The following is an 18,479-nucleotide window of genomic DNA, read 5'->3' as shown; positions in this document are numbered from 1 at the left end:
AAAAAATCAGATCTTCCCACGTCTGATGCCTAAATAAGAGTCTTTTCAAAAAGGCCTGATTTAAAGGCATTTGAATAAGCATACATTCTTTCATTAGTTTTAAGGTTTCAGTATTTGTCTTAACCACATCCTCAGTAAGCCTCGTTTTCAATAAATTCCAAGATGATTTTTTCCTTAAGAGCAAAATGTACAATACCCCCTGTCCTGGCAGTGAATTTTGAGTTAAATCAAAATGCTCTCTAAAAGTTCTGTTTGAGTTTTTAAGAAGAATTCAGTAGCAATATTTGACAAGTGACAACAATACAATTTCAGTTACTGATATTTAACAAAACATTACTACCAGCTAACTTAATTATCAAACCTTTTTTTAATAACAACTCCACCCTACTGTCATCTTTTTAATTAGCTGAAAAAAGCAAAGAGCCATGACATTAGCAAAGCTGCAGAACTAGAATCTCTAACGTCAACAGTACAACTAGTGGCCATCTGGTTCATTGTAGGCCCACACTCAGCAGTACTAAGTCCAGTGATTATTAGTATTTCAATGCCAGTAGTCCTCTTATTTCTTTTGATTTTTCCATCTGAAACTTTTTTCTTCTTCTGGTTTTATCTTCTAATATTCAGCATAAAGATTGTTGCTCTTTGTCCAGTCCGTGTTCAGTCTCCCATCAGACTGTTTCTCCAAGGCAGTGAGATGAACAGAGGAAACATTTTAGCAGGGGCTCAATAGTCGGTGCTTCAGTTCTCTTTCATTTTATATTGAATCAAGCATCCCATTATTTAACTGTCACTGTCCCCTCACCTCAATGACATCATCGTCGTCATCCGAGCTGCTGGCACTGCTAACATTACCGCCGTTCACCAGCACTGTGCCCCGGTGGCCCTCGACCGTGCTGAGGGAGAGAGAAGGAGAAGGAGACGAGCGGACGAACTGGAGGCAGCAGTGGGAGGGTACTGGGAGAGGAAGCTGGCTCCGGCTGGACCAGGAGTAGCAGCTTACCTGGCAGGCCACCTGGGTGCATCGACCCTGTGTAAGGCTAGCCGAGGCTGACTGTAAGAGAGAGAGAAGCCCGGCGAGAGCATTCCAGCCATGCCTGCCATGCTGGGGCTCAGCATGGGGAGGCATGGCTCCTGGAACTGAACTGGTACCCTTGACTGATGCAGAAGAGATGCTGATGATGATGATGAAAGATAAACTAATGAAAGAATGTATGCTTATTCAAATGCCTTTAAATCAGGCCTTTTTGAAAAGACTCTTATTTAGGCATCAGACGTGGGAAGATCTGATTTTTTTTTTTTTTTTTTTTTTTTTTTTTTTTGTGTATTTTATATTTATGTAATCTCTTTTACTTAAAAAAAATCATTGCCTAAAAACAGCCAGGTGAAAATGAGAAAAAAAAAAACTGTGTTCTTGCGAGGTGTCCTCCTTGTAGCGGAGAAAAACAACCAACAGAAAATGCCTTTTTGCCTCCATCTTTCTGAATGTTAACTGTGAGAGAGGAGAGGTAAAGAGAGACAGGCGGTCACAGCGGCTCTCTGAATCTCACCCAGTCTTACTGTAGCCTAGCGAAAAACGATGCAAAACACTCACTCAAGCCTATATATGTATTCGTACAACCCCAGAGGAATTAAGCTCGCAGCCCTGAGTTTTGGTTATGCTTGCGTTGTTAACTGTGTTCATGTCTGTCTGTTGTGTTCTTAAGGGTTACAAAAGGAATCAGTTAAAAAGAAAATCTAAAAGTAAATATAAAGTTGTGTTACTGGGTTTGGTAACTTGTTCTGACACAGATTCCACCTCTGCTCTGCTGTGTTTCTTTTTCTTTCTCATTGTGGCAACAGAGGTCATTATGAAACCAAACAATTTTCTTTTTTTTAAGAGAGATGGTGTAGCTTTGCCAAAAAAAAAGAAAAAAAAAAGAGAAATGCACAAGCACATCAGAAAACCTCCAGCATAGAGGATTGTGTCTTAAGAGACCAAATAACATTGTCAGACTTAAAAATCCACTGCAGCAGCATGCTCCCTCTACGGCATCCTCACAGCCAGTCAAGAAATACATATCCATCTCTCTGTATGACCTTGCAGGTAATACTGTACACTGCACTGCACTGTAAAAGAGACACAAATCTGTATACATCTGTAGGCTGGTTGAAAGCTTCATCATGTGACCAAGTTCCCTTTTTGATTAACCATGAGCCATCGTTCTGCTGTTCCAATCGATCCGCTCTGATCACACTAACTGATCTACTATGGTCGGCACTGTCCTTAAGTGAGAAATCTCCTCCTCCTCCAGAAATGGCTGCAGCAAGAGCTTTAAAAACCACCAGCTCTTTAGTTGGAAATATCGTCACAAGTAAAGCCTAAGCATTTCCTGTTTTTTCTTCTTCCGTGTATTTGTTCTTCATACTGAATTTGTCATTAGTTTACTTTTTTTGTTCTCTTCTTTTTACAATGTTTGAATTTACCAAATTAATTTATTTAAGACAGTGCATATTTATTCATTTGTATTTTTATTTTTCTACAATGTTTTTTTTGTCTTTGTTCTTCTTTTGTTGCTTTTCTTTATCTTATTTGTAAGATTTTTCATTGTCATATTACTATTGTTGTTACCACAGAAAATGTTTTGTTTGTTTTGTTTTAAAGAAGTGATGATCGGCCAGTCTGACCCAGCTCGTGTGAACTCGTGCACAACTTGCATGTGGACCAACCAATTAATTAATAGCAAGGATAGCATCTTTAGGAAGCATCAGTAAATCTCGTATCGCGTTTACACAAAAGCTCTGATCGGCTCTTGATGTTGAGAAACAAAAATAAAGGACATCAGGTGATATAAACCCTGATATGAGCTGTGTTAAAATGTTTTTTTATCTTATCTGTATGAGCTCCTTGATCAGAATATCCTGCATGTTGACAGGTGTGTTCACAATTGGGATGCAGCCTAAGTATTTCATCTGAATACATGCCATTTGTGTGCATGAAGCTCATGCAGAAGTAATGAGTCAGAAAGTGTGGCAGTCCATCAGCTGAAAAGAGAGAAAATAATGATATCAAGTGCTTCTTTTTTTTTTCTTGCTGATTACCGTATCATCAGTATCATCAGAAATGTCCATCTGTGTCATCCTTACGACGGCAAACAAGTGAGTTTCCTCAGTGTTGAATTGTGTGGTGTGTCAGCTCGGCATTCGCTGCGCCGTCTGACTGCTCTTTTTATTTCACAGCTTTCTACTTGAATTTACATATTTATTGATACAAATCGATTTGGTCGGACGAGCCGAGCTGACTGTCTCAATTCCATTTTAGCCGAGGAGAAGATTAAAGCTGCTGTCTTTGAGGATTTGCTCCAGTCAAAGCCTGTTGTGTAGTTTGTCGATGGATAATGTGTATGACCTTGGATTACTTTTAGATCCTTTTTGTTTTTTTGAAGTTTGTAAATAAAAAGAAACATGTTCTAAATAATACATTTCCTAATTTCTTTACATAAGTAGTAGTAGCAGATGTAGTGCCTACCTCCCCTTTTTCCTCACACACAAACACAGGCAATCAATTATGTGTAAAGTTAAGAACAACTGTCTCCAAGAAAATGAACCACTTTTACAGTTTAACATAAGAACATTTTTTTTTTCTCAACCAAGTCCCTATTAAACAAACAATTGTTGTATTGTGCAGTTTTAACACTGTAATCCACAGTATATTATATTTGTCTTTGCATGCCTATTGTCAGCTAGTACAGGTGTAATCTGACCTTACTTGTTTCCTGTATGTCCTCAGAGTTCATGGTCCATTTTAACATTTCTTTGGTGTGTTTTTCCTCTTTCCTTTTGACAAATATTCAGAAATATTCAAACATAATAAAACAGTCAGAAGCTAGAGTCCGCTCCAGAACACACTATAGATAATAACACTACATGAAAATCATTTTTTTTTTATAAAGAGATGAATATGAACACTACATGAACCAAAACAATATAGGCCAATTCAATATTTAAATCGTATGATGCCTGCTCTCATAATATAGTTGAAAAAAAAGTTATTCATGAAACATGGCAATCTAAGCTATGGATGAAAGAAATTACAAGACACTTCAGAAATATCATTTTGTTTTCATGATTTACAGCAGAAGTTAGGCCGGCTGACCTCCATTTAGTGCCTTTTGTTGCCTGCTGTTCATTAATTTGCACTCATATAGATGTTCGTTCAATGTTATTGCTTTTGGCAGTATATTTAATTATCCTGTTGCTGTAATGTAGATCAATGGAATGTACCATCGAGGGTGAAATCTGGGTTTGGTTTGTACTGGCCTGCTTTTCATTGCCTACTTTCATGAATGGTCACTTACATAGTGGAGTTTCTCAGGTGTATGAGATGATTTACAGAGTAGAGTCATTCAATTAAAATCCTAAAAACTAAAACTAATCAATATGACCATTGTGCAAATCTCAAAATCCACCATTTTGTAGCCTACTACTACTCACCAAAATAGGATAAAATGGAAAAAATACTACAGATATATCGACTTCTATTTCTATCCATATATCCATTTGAGAGGTGTAAACATGATCTGAATTATAACAAGGTGTTTATTTTCTTGTCTCATTTAATTAACATCCTACACACACACACACTGATGGCTTTGCAGAGACAACTAACTTGCATGGTTATGAAACTGCAGAACTCCCTCTCTCCCTCTCTCTCTCTCTTTGTTTGCTTTGTATGTGCACCTTTTATTCGATCCCATTTGATTCTAATTATTATATTCTGATTAAACAGCCACAATGACATTAATTATCAAATTCACATCCAGATCGCCATAGAATTATGATATACAACTAAAGTGTGCCTCTAAATAAAATGTATGAGTCAGAGTTCGTTCAGCCACAGCCAAAAATGAATGAGTGGTTGGCTGGGGAGCCTGGACAGACCAGCAGAGCTGATGAAATTTTAGACTGCATGGGTCTCCAAGTTATGTATAAAGGTACACTGTTGCCCATAAAGTTGGAATAAAAAGATTTTTACCTCTTCTCATGAAATGATTGTGATTTGATAACGTGTATCTTCTGAAAACTTTATTGATTAACCTCTTCCAAGCATCACATTGTGTATAGAAAGAGGAATGTGTCTGAAAACAAAATTATTATTCCAACTTTATGGTCAACAGTGTATTTTATAAGAGTGCTTATAGTTGGGGAAATGAGCACAGTGAAAATCATCATGTGTCTCTTTGATTTATTATTTGTTTTTCTGTTTATATTTTGTGATGGCCATGATCTTCATATTTCTGTTTCTGTAAGCTCTGAGTGCAGGTTGCTGTTTAGTCTGTGTCCTTGTCCCATGCTTCCTTGTCACAACAACCTCTTTGTATGTGGCTTGTCCTTTTTTTGTAAATGTGATGTGAGTTCTGATTGTTTAGAATAAAATGAATGCATCTAGGTTAATTTTGAGTAGTTTCTTGTATAATTGAAATGAGGACAAATAAGGACAGCAGCTTTTTTAAAGACTGACTGTGCAAATGATCTATTTTTAAAGTGAATAATAATATGTCAAATATCATAATGATAATATCAAAACAGAGCCATAGGAAATTTATTTTAACAGAACAAAGAAGTACTCCTACCACAGTGTAGAATAAGGTCATTATAAATTCACTAACCACCAACTAGAGGAACAATACTCAACTTACAGAGAGTTAACTGGGCAGCTCCCAGTGGTGTGAGAAGAATAGACCTTTTTCACGCAGGTGTTACCAATGATACTAATTAAGGCTGTGTTCCATTTAGTGCAGCAGAGCTTTCCCAGTGAGACAGCATGCACCACTGCAGCACGCTGACTCTGTTTGAGCTGAATGGAACTGAACCTTAATTAGCATAATTGGTAACACCTGTGTTTACCTTACTATTTTATGTCAAAATGGCTGCTGTGAAAAAGGTCCCTTTGTTATATGATCCTTCAAGTATACCACTGTATAAAAATACTGCAAGTGAAAGTACTGATTAACTGTATTTTAATTATGTAAAAGTAAATAAGTATTATCAGCATAAAGTAAAGTATTAAAAGTATAAAAAGTAACAGTACTCATTATAGGAATGGCTCCATAATGTTATATAGCCATTTTTGGCTAGTTCTGCATTTACAGGTAAACAACCGTTAACTTAATAATTCTAAACAAAGATAATTTATCTGCAAAGTAATTAGTTACTACTGCTGTCAAATTAATGTAAGGCAGTAAATAATGGCCTCTAATATTTTCCTCTGAACCGCAGTGGAGTTAAAGTACCAGAAAATTGAGATAGTCAGGTGCAACGTGATATAAGTTGAAGAATAAACCTCAGAACTGTTCTGAGGTACAATAATTAAACTAATAATAAATGTATATATCTGCTTTCAACCACAAGGTTCACTTACAGGTTCAAAATATGAACGAAATCACCCCACTAAATCATTTTAACGCAGCAGACTCACCTGTAGTAGTGGAGTACAGTGGCCATCTGTTGAGAACTCGGTTTCCCAGCGTGCACTGGTGTCGAAGAGTTACGTGACTTGACGTTTTTCCACCGATTGTTGATGACGGTGGCAGACAGCGCAGGTCAGTAGCTGAGTGGTGTTACTGGGAGGAGGAGTGCCTGCCTACATATTATCATAATTCCTGCGGCGACCTGCTCTCAAAAGGCGGAAGAACAATAAAATAAGCGAATGGAGCTGAGGTAGTATGAAAAACCCGTGAAGTACCCGCGAGTTGACGCTGGTTCAGGAGCGTTTCTAACATTGTTTTGAAGGCCTGTTGCTAGCTACGGGAAATCCTCGGGCTAGCCCTGTAGACACCGGGCCGAGGCAACGCAGAGGACCAGGACGGGAGCTCCGTGCTCTAGTTTGTGCTGTCAGTTTTTTTTATAGACGCAAGCTGCCCTGTCGTATAAGCAAACAAAGACGTCACCTCTCCCGCTCCACCGTGGCGGATAGAAACCAGCTCTTTGACAGCTAGCTAACATTAGCTCCCCTGTGTTTACAAGCTAACTCAGCCAAGATCCCCCTGAAGAAGTTAGGCACTGAGGTGCGTTTGTTTCAGCCAGGATTTGCATGTTTAGCTCCTACCACCTGCCTGCCTGCTCGCTGGTGGTGATTTGTAAGCTTGTTCTCGTCCAGTCTACCCCGACTGAAGGTCGCCAGCTAGGCAGCTAGATCAGAAGGTCTCCTGGCTAAGGTTATCACATCTTCACGGTTATCTAAGTTTGTCACCGTGTTTGAACAGGAACAATAGACCTTACCAAAGCTAGCTTTAAACCAATTAAAACACAGTCTCCCGAATGAAGGCCCATAGAGAAGTGTGGTTTTTGATGCGGTCAGGACATACAGGTGTAACCTGTTCTTCTTGGGATTATTAATCTGACACCAGGATCCAACATCTGCTGCACCAGGAGCAACTGATCTGCTTTTTTTTTTTTTTTTTAGCTCCCTTGAGCTCAATTGCTCAAGAAGGATCCTCTTCAAAACACACCAACAATGAATCGATACCTGCCAGTGGCACGACAGCACTTCCTGGCTGCCCTTGCCAGCACCAGTGTTGTGGTCAAAAGTATAAGTGCCGTGGTGGTCCTCCTCTATTTGTTGTCATGGGCAGTCGACACGCCATACGCACTCGGGGTGACCCCAGGCTACCTCTTTCCACCTAATTTCTGGGTGTGGACACTGGTGACCCATGGCGTGGTGGAGCAGCACGTCTGGGGAGTGGCAGCCAACGTGGGGACAGTTATGGCCTGTGGGCGCCTGCTGGAGCCTCTGTGGGGCGCTCTGGAGCTCCTGATCTTTTTTGCAGTGGTCAATGTCTCTGCAGGCCTCCTCGCTGGCCTTTCCTACCTCCTCACCTATGTTGCCACCTTTGACCTGGACTTCTTGTTTGCTGTACGCATCCACGGAGCAGCCGGTTTCCTGGGAGGTGTCTTGGTGGCGCTGAAGCAGACCATGGGGGATACTACAGTGCTCAGAGTGCCACAGGTGAGTCATTTCTGCTGTCTATTGATGCTTATTGGAAAGGGGCGTGCTCCTCCGATAACACCAGACCAGTGAGGAGTTTGACAGCAGAATGTAAACAGCACTGGAAAGCTAAATATTAGTCCTTGAGATGTGAACATAAACAGGCCTGTATCAGACTATGGCCAGCACATGTTGGAGATGCCTCCAGCCATATTCACGTTCCTGAAATGGGAGTACAGACAGTCCACGCTACCTATTAGGCAACATAATTCAAGAAACCATTTTTGTGTGTCAGTCTTAGAAGCTTTTCATACACATTACTGTTTACCTTCAGTTCTTACCTTCACTAACGGATAGTCAACTTTTTCCAGTACATAGGCTTACTTGCGTGGCCCATCCAGATAGATAAAAATCCAAATTCTCTCTGTATTTTTTCAGTCATGACAGGTAGTCGTCATTTTATAATGCACAGACCACCAAACAGAAATCTGTTCTTCTACTAATGACTGATTTCTTATATTCTTATTAACTATTACTCACAGGGGTCTTTGTCTCTTTCTGCCCTTTCAGTCTGGTTGAACCGTTGCACAGCATTTTGTTCTCCCCATACGGAGTTTAATTTAGTACAGAATAACCCACAGTATTTATAAGAACCTCCACAACCTAAAGGTATGAAAGACTGTTCGAAAATAGAGCAGTCCTCTAGAGTCTTTACTGAATCAAGCTTTTATGATCACAGATACCAGACCTGTGAACGCTCGTGTCTGCTGTCTGCTGTAAAGAAAGCATAGGGAGTCTAAATGTAGCTTTTAGGTTAATAATATGTTACAGAGTTAAATACTCAAAATACACGCTACCACTAGCAGTGTGTTGGACAGAAATCGATCCAAGGTTTTACAAAATATCAAAAAACATTTCACAAACTGGAAATCCACATGATGTTTGGTTCTTCTTTTGACATCCAGGGGTGTTGCCTCCAGCCACCTATGAGGCTGTAGTTTGTGGCTCTGCACGTAAACATCCAGGTACTAATACTTAGCAGGATATACTGTTTTCTTAACAAGACTACAAACCACGGCCTTAAGAAAGGCAGCGGAAAATAGGCAGAAAAACAACACACGTGTGTGTCCGTTGCAGATGTTTTTTGTGCCTTTTCAAATTCTTGAACTGTTTTATGCCGTGGGAGTGAAGACACACATTGTGTAACAGTGTTTGGTGGTTTGGTTTCTGTGGATCTCATTAACCTGTTCAACAGAAGGTTTTCATTTGTTTTGAGGTTTTTTTTTTGCTGCTGTTTTTTTATTACTTACTTGTTACATCTAGATAGCATGTGGTTATTTTTGTGGCAGTATAGTGTGGTAAGGAATGCTAATCATCTTGTGCAGTCACACATCGGGGAGTCAAATTGGAGTCAAATACTGTGATCATGCTATTGTATTACAGCTATGTAAGGTTTACAGGCCAGGGGTTGAGCTGTTTAATGTTTGCTGTATTTGGATTCAGGCGTGTGACTCTCTTCCAAATTTGGACTACAGTGTGATCCGTTAATTTACATTTTAAGATTAAATCTGATGCTTTACTGCAGAGGAGCTTAGAGTGTGCAGATAAGGCTTGTTTTTGTCTAAACCACACATTTGCTACACATTCCTAATGTGTCTCCTAAACTACCAGGCCACTCTGCTTTAGCCGACATTATTTTTTTTGCTTTTTATGCTCAACATGAGTTTGTCTAAAACTGGGTTACTTCATTCTAATCTCCCTCATCTCAGCTGCGGAGGTTAGAAAATGTACTCTATCAAATCTGGTACATTATGACTATGACTCCCGCCTTCCACCCTGGCGTACAACCAGCTATTGTTTGCTGCTCCAGTTCCTGAATCTTGCTGACTTGAGTGAATTGTGGGAACTGGCAGCCACGGGTAGCTGTCTTTTTTTCCTGATGATTACCATTAACAAGAACTAAAATCTGTCTCTCCCTGCCATCCCAGGTGAGACTCAAGGCAGCACCGGCTTTGGTTCTCCTCCTCCTGGCCTTACTGCGCCTGTCTGGGCTGCACGACAGCTCTGCCGCTCTTGCTTCGTACAGCTACGGCGCCCTGTCCGGCTGGGTCTACCTGCGCTTTTACCAGAGGCACAGCCGAGGCCGTGGGGACATGTCAGACCACTTTGCCTTTGCTAGTTTCTTCCCTGAAGCGCTGCAGCCGGCTGTGGGGCTGCTGGCAGGGCTGGTCCACGCCGCCCTGGTGAAGATTAAGGTGTGCAGGAAGATGGTGAAGAGATACGACGTGGGGGCGCCGTCCTCCATCACCATCAGCCTGCCAGGGACAGACCCACAAGACGCAGAGAGGAGGAGGTGAGTCAGAGCAAAAAAGAATTTGAAACATTTACATCTGCATGCATACATGCTTATACACTGATCTCATGTAACGGCCTGTCTGATTTATTGTTGCTTACTTTATCATGAAATATCTAATACTGGCCAATTAGAGTCGAATCAGTTAATATTCTGGCAAAACTTATCAGACTTATTAGGCGAGATTCAACAATTAAACTGTGATTAAGGTTAGGCTGTATAGGTTTGTCCTGAATGCAGGCAGGTATTAGTACCGCTCAGAGAGGAGGCACAGACACAGTGTTGTTTTTAGTTGTGTTTACTCAGGGAGAGTCTGCCGATCCTCTGTGCTCGTTTTAAGTCATGCTCTTCAAACAGTCCGTACATGCTCACGTCTGAGCTGTGCAACACACCAGCTCTTGCTCACCCTCAGTAATATCTACACTCAAGCCGCCGGAGGGTATTTTTCCTCCGTTGCTTTTGTCTAGCAGACACACTTACAAGCTGTCCTACAGATTCAGTTACAGATACAGATGGATATCATCGATCTCACACACACACACACACAAATACACATACACGTGTACAGACCTGTGCCCCTCTAAATGTCACAGGCTTGTTTTGTTTTGTTTGTTCTTTGTTTATAAGTATAGTCATAAGTATTTGCTTAGTGCTCGCATAACTTCCCATGTTTAACACTTTGAAGCTTCCCTTTTGGAAATCGATAGAGGCATCAAAGATTCTTTAACTGGTTAAGCTACATTCTGTCTCTGTATTCGTCTGTCAGTAAATGGCTGCCACGTAATTAAAGCTAAGGTCTGTAAAGCTTGTTTAGCTGTCTGTTGAGAGTCCTGCGTAAAAAAGAAAGATGGAAAGATTTGATCAACAAATGTTGGGTTTCATTCTAAAAATGACTTTGTTTATTTGAATAATTGTTGAGTTTTCTTTTTGATTGCCAGCATGACATGACTGTGTAGAAGTGTAGAAGTGTATACTTTGGATGATTGTGAATTTACACATTTACCAGTCGGTTATTATTGTGTAGGACGCTTAACTTCAACTAGAATTGGCAAAGTAAGATTTGCAGTACTATTTTGGTATGGTATGGTATGGTATGGGCTTTATTTGTCATTGTGACAGTACAAGTACAGTACAACGAAATTGCACACCAGTCTGTCCATACAAATAATACATGTAATAAGACAAGTGGGGGAGGACAGGACAGGGTCTGGTAGCCAAAGGAAAGAAGAAAAAAGGGAAACAACATGGGGAGAGGGGAGGAGAAAAAAAGAAAACCTCAGCAGTTATAGCACATATACAGTACACTCTACAACATGAGACACATCACTATTATTATTGGCATTACAGAGCATTTGAAACATGGACACTATATTCAAAATATGATGTGTTTTTTATGTGACATTTAGCAATAGACATGGTAAACCAACAGCGATTGGTCCCACCACCTGACTCTCTGCTCACTGCACGAGGGCAGCATTGATTCCACAAGTATTTAACATAATGCATGACAACAGTTGAGTTCAAGGTTTAATTCCTAAAAATAAAATGCTGATGTAATTGTATGTAAAGGGTTTTTTTGATAGGGCTACACTCCACAGCTCATATATAAACTGTTTCCTGTAGTTTCTACCTGTGGAAACAGCTTATTAATTACACAACGGGCAGAAGATAATGCTACCATGGGCCACATAAACATTGTAAGTGTAATGTAAATTAATTGGAAGACAAGAGACAGGACATTAACCAAAAGTCTCAACTGGTACTAAATTGGTTATAGTACAATCTATTTGACCATCATCTGGGCCAGGTGCAGCCCTTTTGCCTCACTTCCTGTACTCTGTTTGCCTAACAGATGAGGGGCTGCTCACCTTTGTTGTCTCCTAATGTTTTCATAGCTTTATGAGACTTGTTTTATAGCACTCTGATGCTGCAGAAGTATTAGATTAGATCTACATGGGAGCACTAAATCAATGAAAATCAATCAGACCTCCCTTGTAGCGCAGCTGTTCCATCCTTTTGGATTAATGCTTCCTTTCCCTCTTCCTTCCAGACAACTGGCCCTCAAAGCCCTGAACGAGCGTCTAAAGCGCGTGGAGGACCAGTCTGCCTGGCCCAGCATGGACGACGAGGAAGACGATGACGACGACGAGGTCAGAACCGACACACAGCCACTTCTCCCGGGTGGACACGACCCTTCCTCTTCAACACTGAGACCAGGAGGGGGAACCATCGGTGCCTCCCTCTCCTCCACCTCCTCATCCTCATTGTCGCAGAGTAGTGGAGCGACGTCCACAGGCGCAACGCAACACCCAGAGTCCAGCATTATCAGCTTCGAGGACGCACCTTCTAGATCGTAACAAATAGAACACACATGTACAGATACGCAAGCTCTGTTTGGTGTCACTGGCAGGTATACTAGTGTAATCGGTGTCCCTGACTAGTATACGAATATATTCAGTGACCGTGATTAGGCACACACTCGATATCACACACGGCAACACACACAACATCTCCGACCAGTTCATACACACGACTTTGCGCCACAAACACTCTGTGTCGATGTAACCATGAAGCCCAAAGGGGTGGTAACTGTACAGTGCTTTCAGTTCAGACGTGTTGGTTGTAAACGCTCAGTGTAGTTGGGCAAACTGGACACTTAATACTTCTCCTCTTTTCTGCATACGACCGAAATTCAACCAGAAATTCTGTCTTGTCCGGACTTAATCCCAACGTGCAGAGCTCTGTCCACTGCTTCATGTGTCTCTCTCTCTTGCTTTCTGAATAAATAACAAAATGGGTGTACAATATTCTTTTTGTAAATCTCTTTCGGAGCAGCCACAGTTGTCCTCTGATTGCCTGCCACCAGAAAGCCGCCAATGACACTCACGCCGAATTCTTGATTCTTGATGAAAGGCCGACTCTGCGCGCACCGGTTTGATAAAGCGCCGACAACAATGGCTGCGATTGACATTAGCTTTTTGGTTCAGTTGTTCTAAATATGTACCAAGTGTGGAACAGAGGGAGTGCGCAAAATCTCTGACTGCTGGACCAGAAGAAAGAAGCTGCTGCAGGTCTGACCTGTTTATGAACTATGACACAAAACTTCAAGATTTGAAAAGGTGCCAGGTGTAAAGGATTTTTCTAGACCAGGTTCGTTTGCCGCCTCTGGAACAACAGGCAGAGAAATGGACCCTGCTTTTTTTTTTTCATCCCTCATTTGTTCAGTGGATAACACTTCTGTTTTTTTTCCTTCTGGGTCTGTTCACTAAACAAAATCCAGAAAAAAACCCCAAACAAAAACACTGTTTCTGTGCACTAACACCACATGTTAATGGTGTTTTATTATGATTCTCGTTTTCTGAATTATGAGTTGTTGTTTTTTAAGGTTAACTATTCCTGGAGCATCATCCTGTACCCCTTTACTCTTCCATCTTCTAGGATCTGAAATGATACAATAATCTGCAGTAGCTGTTCAATTATCTGGGTGCATATGACGCAGAGAAGAAGTGCAGGTATTGTCAGGGTGTAAAATCCTAATGATTCATGAGTTGCAGATTCTAAGTTTGTATCTGGTGCGTCACTCTGCTATGATTTCTTGTATCTCTGACACTGACTCATAGGGATGTATGACTCCAGAGAAGGAGGACGCCTGCGTTTGTTAGTAGTCAGCCTGGTCAGGGTTTCCCAGTCACATCCTTTGCATTTGTAACATTTGCAACTTTCATTTCACACATGAAGAAGGAGCATGAGGAATCATTTTCAGTGGAGGTTGATGGGCAGCTAAATTGTTTCACCTAACAATGCCTCATAAATTCTATGCAGACCAAAAAGGTCAGTGATTCATTCATTTTGTGGACCTTCATCACTGCAGATGTCGCATTCTATTATGGTAATGACCAAATCATTGAATTCCCCATTTACCACCTGTCCTTGTTGATTAAAGTCAGTTGCAGCCAATAAATTATTTCAGATATTGCGTTCACTGCGGTGACAATCTATTAAATTTTTTAACTTGTGAGCTTGTGATCACAAGGTTGACAACTGTTGAAACTTCCAAATAGTGATGAAAGTGAATCGCACACTTCTGCTGCTCATTTATTAAGGAGGATAAAAGACAAACCTTCATCCCTCACCCCACCCTCCTGGGAAAACTGGCCCAGTAGATTAAGTTTCAGATTGTTCCTGGTCTGACAGCTGTCTTTGTAGGTAACAAACCATCTCATAAACTAAGAAAAACTGTAAGATCTCCTCCTGTATCTGCCCAGAAGTAGTGACCTGTAATTTTTCAATTTGGTTTTGCGATTGCAAAGTATGCTCATATTTATTAACAACCTTATTTAATAACCCAGAAATGCTATGTCAAACTTTAATTCATGTGTGGGGAAATGGTGCAAAGAAAGGAAAATATGTAGAGGTCTGTAAGTCTGGTTTCCTATCAGCTTCTGGGGAAACCCTCAGCCCACAGACTCTGTCTCAGTGTCTGGACTTGGCTGATACATTTTTAAGGTGTAGTTTTGAGGAAGAACATCACAAGATTTGCTTTTTTGACAGAAGCAGAAATGGTGCTGTATGACTTGATTGCAGCATTATGTCACCAGTTTTGGAACATGTGCTACTGTGAAAGATCACATTAGCAGACTGATATTCAAATTTAGAACGGTTTTCATTTTGTCTTGCCATAGATTCCCAACCCATGATAATGTGTTAAGCTAAAGTTATGAAGGACGGGAAGTTTAGATTAAATATGTAGATGTTGGGCTCTGAGTTTCAAGCAACGAAACGCTTTTCGCTTTTCACCTGATGGAAACATGATATGTATGGGAAGTGATAAGCCATATTAGAGTGATTCTTGTGTGTTCTGTCCTGTGTTTCTTCATGTTCCTTCTGCTCATTTCACTGTGCTCTTATTTTGGAAAGAAGAGGCCATTATTTAATTAAATCGGTATGAGTGGGTGATGGGATTTACATGAATGACTGGACCCAGGAATGAGAGACTTTCAGACCAGAGCTGAGTCAAATCCAGTTTCAGTGTGGAGAAGGTTGAGCTGCACTCAAATAAATCTGAAATCTCAAACTGCATTATGCCATCAAGTATTCACAGTAGCAATGGAGGGAAAGTGTCTAAACAAACCTGTATATACAGTAAATACAGTTAGTAACAGTCTCACTTTCATGGTGCCATTCGTACCACTTTATCTGCAAGTTACTCTGGAAATAGCATGATTTATTTATTTTTTTTTGTGTAGCTTAGCGGCTGGCACAACACAGCTTGAATCATACAATAAAAATGCAGCAACGCAGCAAAACACATTCTAACATAGACGCCTGAAGATAACTGAAGTTGTGTAATTTGATAAGTGAAAAAGTTGTAGTGATGTTGTAGTTGGCAGTCTGAGATTTCAGATTGAACCCAGGCAAACCTCCACACTCTTTTTTTTTTGTGTGGGTATGCCCATTTGTTCTGGCTGTAAACATCTTTACGAGACAAGAAAAGATTGCAGTTACTGTACTGTACGTAATGCCAATTTACAATGGATGTTGACAAGCTAGAAGAATGTCGGCACTGTCACTGAGTTTGCCAGTGGCCAAACCCTTTTAGTCAATGAGCAAGTGCTAAAATGCTATCATTGTAATGTGGCTATGCACACGGTTCATAAGTGTTCTTCTCCAGTACACCAGTATCTTTAGACACTCCACAGGCAGGTAGACTGTTTTTAAGTTGCAGCAGGTGCTTTCTCAGTTCTACTCAAACTATTTGATTTTCACTGTCAAAGTGGCTGATGGAGAGGATGGAAAACACAGATTTATCTGCATCTAGCTGCTGATCATGTCCCACTTGGATGTCCAGTTTCTCTAAAATACTAATTTTAAACTTGTCTGTCTTTATTTGAGGCGGGATTCATATGTTGCTATAATGAACAGTGCCTCTGTACTTTTATTTCTCCTGTACTGGTTTTCAGAACCCGTTCCCCCGATTGTGAAGTCTCATTTTTTGTGTTATATTTATTTATATAAAGTCATGAATTTAGTTATGTGACGACATCAGCATAACAGAGTCATAATCACTTGGAGTGGTTGGATTATGAGTTGAAAGGTTTATTCATCTTTCAGCCACTTTGGCAGGCAATAAATCGGATTAAAATGTGATTGTTTGGTGAGTGACACCAGCTTCATGACTTGTGGATGAAAGCTGCTTTTTCTGCCCTAAAATGAATGACGGATTACAGTTGATTGATTCACAGCAATGTTTTGGGTTTAATTTAATTTTGTTTTTTTGTTTTTTTATAGTTCTCACTTCTTTCATTTTACTTGTCTGTCCCTACTTTTGCAGCAACAGATCTTGTTGATACTAATGGCAGTCTATTTCCCTCCCTCTCTCTCTCTCTCTCTCTACTGTGGCTGTCGCACAGACTTTTCTGTTTTAGTTTTCAGATATATTTCTTTATCTCTATATGAAATAAAAGACAATTGTATGAAATGAAATCAAGTGTTTGAGTTTTTGTTGCATTACTGTTGTGATATTTGCTGTCATTCTGTGGATGTACATGTAATTTTACCATAAGAAGATGGTAGGCTTATTTATAACAGGGGATATGAATGTTCTGCCAGAAGCTGAATAGTCGTCAAATTGGCATAAAGTTCACTTTTTCGTAAGTGGGTAGTTGGCAAAAATTTGATTAAACCAGGACACTTAACATTTTCTGGTATTCACAGGTGGGATTTTAAGAAGTTGCACAAGAGACTGCAGGACAAAATAATAAAGAGTGCTGGAAGGAGTACTAGAATATCCTTTTTAAGTCAGGAAGCTATATGGAAGATCACTTTTATTACAGTTGGTTGTTCTAATTATTAGTAATTTATTAGTAGTAATTGAGAACATATCTATGAAATAGTGAGGGCAGAATTGGTCTTACTGATTTTAGACTGTTTCAAAATACATTAAAAAAGTTGCTCAGTCATCCTGCATCCAGCAGTCTCCACCAAGCTTCACAAGATGGATAAGAGACACTACGCATTTCCAAAATTTTGAAAAAAATTAAATACCCATTCAAAGGACTCACACAATGATTTATTAAGACCCGGGCCCCTTTTATACAATACTACAAGGCCTTATTGACAAAGACCAAGAGAATAATGATGATCAAAGGAGCCTTCTGTAATCTAACCCCATTCATCTTCAACCATTACCTCACCACCACCCTGTTTTCATTCCTCTTGGTTTAGTTTAGTTTGTACTGTTTGTGTTCTCAGTGTATGATATTACCATTTGTCATCAGTGTGACAAGCTTGTAGTAATGTAAACGATATCTGCTGTTCTACATGTGGAGTTGAGCTGATGAGCTGGAGGTTGGGTTTGTGAAAGGAAAAGGGAATAACACAGTGTCTAGAATGGAGCAGCATACAGTAGATTAGAGGTATACTACAGATTCTATAGATCGACGACAAATAGGCAGATTCAACCTGCTGAGTAGGGATTTGGCTTGGGGACTGGAGGGTGGCCGGTTCAAATCCAGCATGGAGCAAAGTATTGAATACAGCTGAAGAGGTGCTACTTCACCTCCTGGGCACTGCTAAGATGCCCTTGAGCAAGGTACTGAACCCCTAACGGCTCCCAGGGTGCAGCTATGTGTGGCTGCCCATCTCTCCACATATGCATGTCTATAAGTACGTCTCCTTTTGTGTGTGTGTTGTATTTCAAGTAAAACGCATGTAAAATATCTATCTGTTCTACTCTTTGAATTTGTTTATGCTGTGACTTTCATCCAGTGTCTAATTTAATTGTATATAGTTTTATATAGTTTTCTATTTGTTTGTTTTATTTGATCTTCACATGTTAAATTTTCTTGTTGTTTGTTGATGTTTAACTTAGCACAGGTTTAATTACTTAAAACATTTCTTTGCGCAGGTTGAACTTTAATGAAGATATCTATCTATCTATCTATCTATCTATCTATCTATCTATCTTGTTTAGTTGCCTAAAGTGTCCACCAGGTGGGGCAGTAAGTCCAGACTCGGCTCACATGCAGTTACAGCGACAGAAAGTTCGAGCTTCAGTGTTGGCAGAGCTGTATTAGACAATTAACCCAGAATAATACAACTGGCTTAAAGCTATCTTTATCACAGCGTGAATATAACCCACCATTTATTTCACACTAGGCTAAA

The 18,479-nt window shown here is 40.2% G+C and overlaps 1 protein-coding gene and 1 long non-coding RNA gene across 3 annotated transcripts in view; one reads left to right on the top strand and one right to left on the bottom strand.

Moving 5' to 3' along the window:
- LOC113747785 (uncharacterized) overlaps window positions 1-6,543 on the bottom strand; it is a 10,717-nt gene extending 4,174 nt beyond the window's left edge. Inside the window, exon 1 of the long non-coding RNA XR_003463890.1 lies at window positions 6,455-6,543. This is a non-coding gene — a long non-coding RNA (uncharacterized LOC113747785). The remainder of the gene's footprint in view (window positions 1-6,454) is intronic.
- Window positions 6,544-6,568: 25 nt separating this feature from the next.
- tmem115 (transmembrane protein 115) lies at window positions 6,569-16,799 on the top strand. Of its 2 annotated transcripts, XM_010730074.3 has the most exons (4): window positions 6,569-6,696; window positions 7,442-7,984; window positions 9,952-10,316; window positions 12,367-16,799. In XM_010730074.3, the coding sequence occupies exons 2-4, from the start codon at window positions 7,493-7,495 to the stop codon at window positions 12,671-12,673; spliced, it is 1,164 nt and encodes a 387-aa protein (XP_010728376.1). In that variant the 5' UTR covers window positions 6,569-6,696; window positions 7,442-7,492; the 3' UTR covers window positions 12,674-16,799. The 2 variants fall into 2 exon arrangements, with proteins under 2 accessions (XP_010728376.1, XP_027144797.1); XM_027288996.1 differs by having other exon boundaries at window positions 6,578-7,984.
- The last annotated feature ends 1,680 nt before the right edge of the window (window positions 16,800-18,479 follow it).

Source organism: Larimichthys crocea, chromosome XV (genome assembly GCF_000972845.2).
Source record: "Larimichthys crocea isolate SSNF chromosome XV, L_crocea_2.0, whole genome shotgun sequence".
NCBI classification, from domain to species: domain Eukaryota; kingdom Metazoa; phylum Chordata; class Actinopteri; family Sciaenidae; genus Larimichthys; species Larimichthys crocea.
The sequence above is the reverse complement of the archived record's forward strand: the minus strand, read 5'-3'. Positions and strand labels throughout refer to the sequence as shown.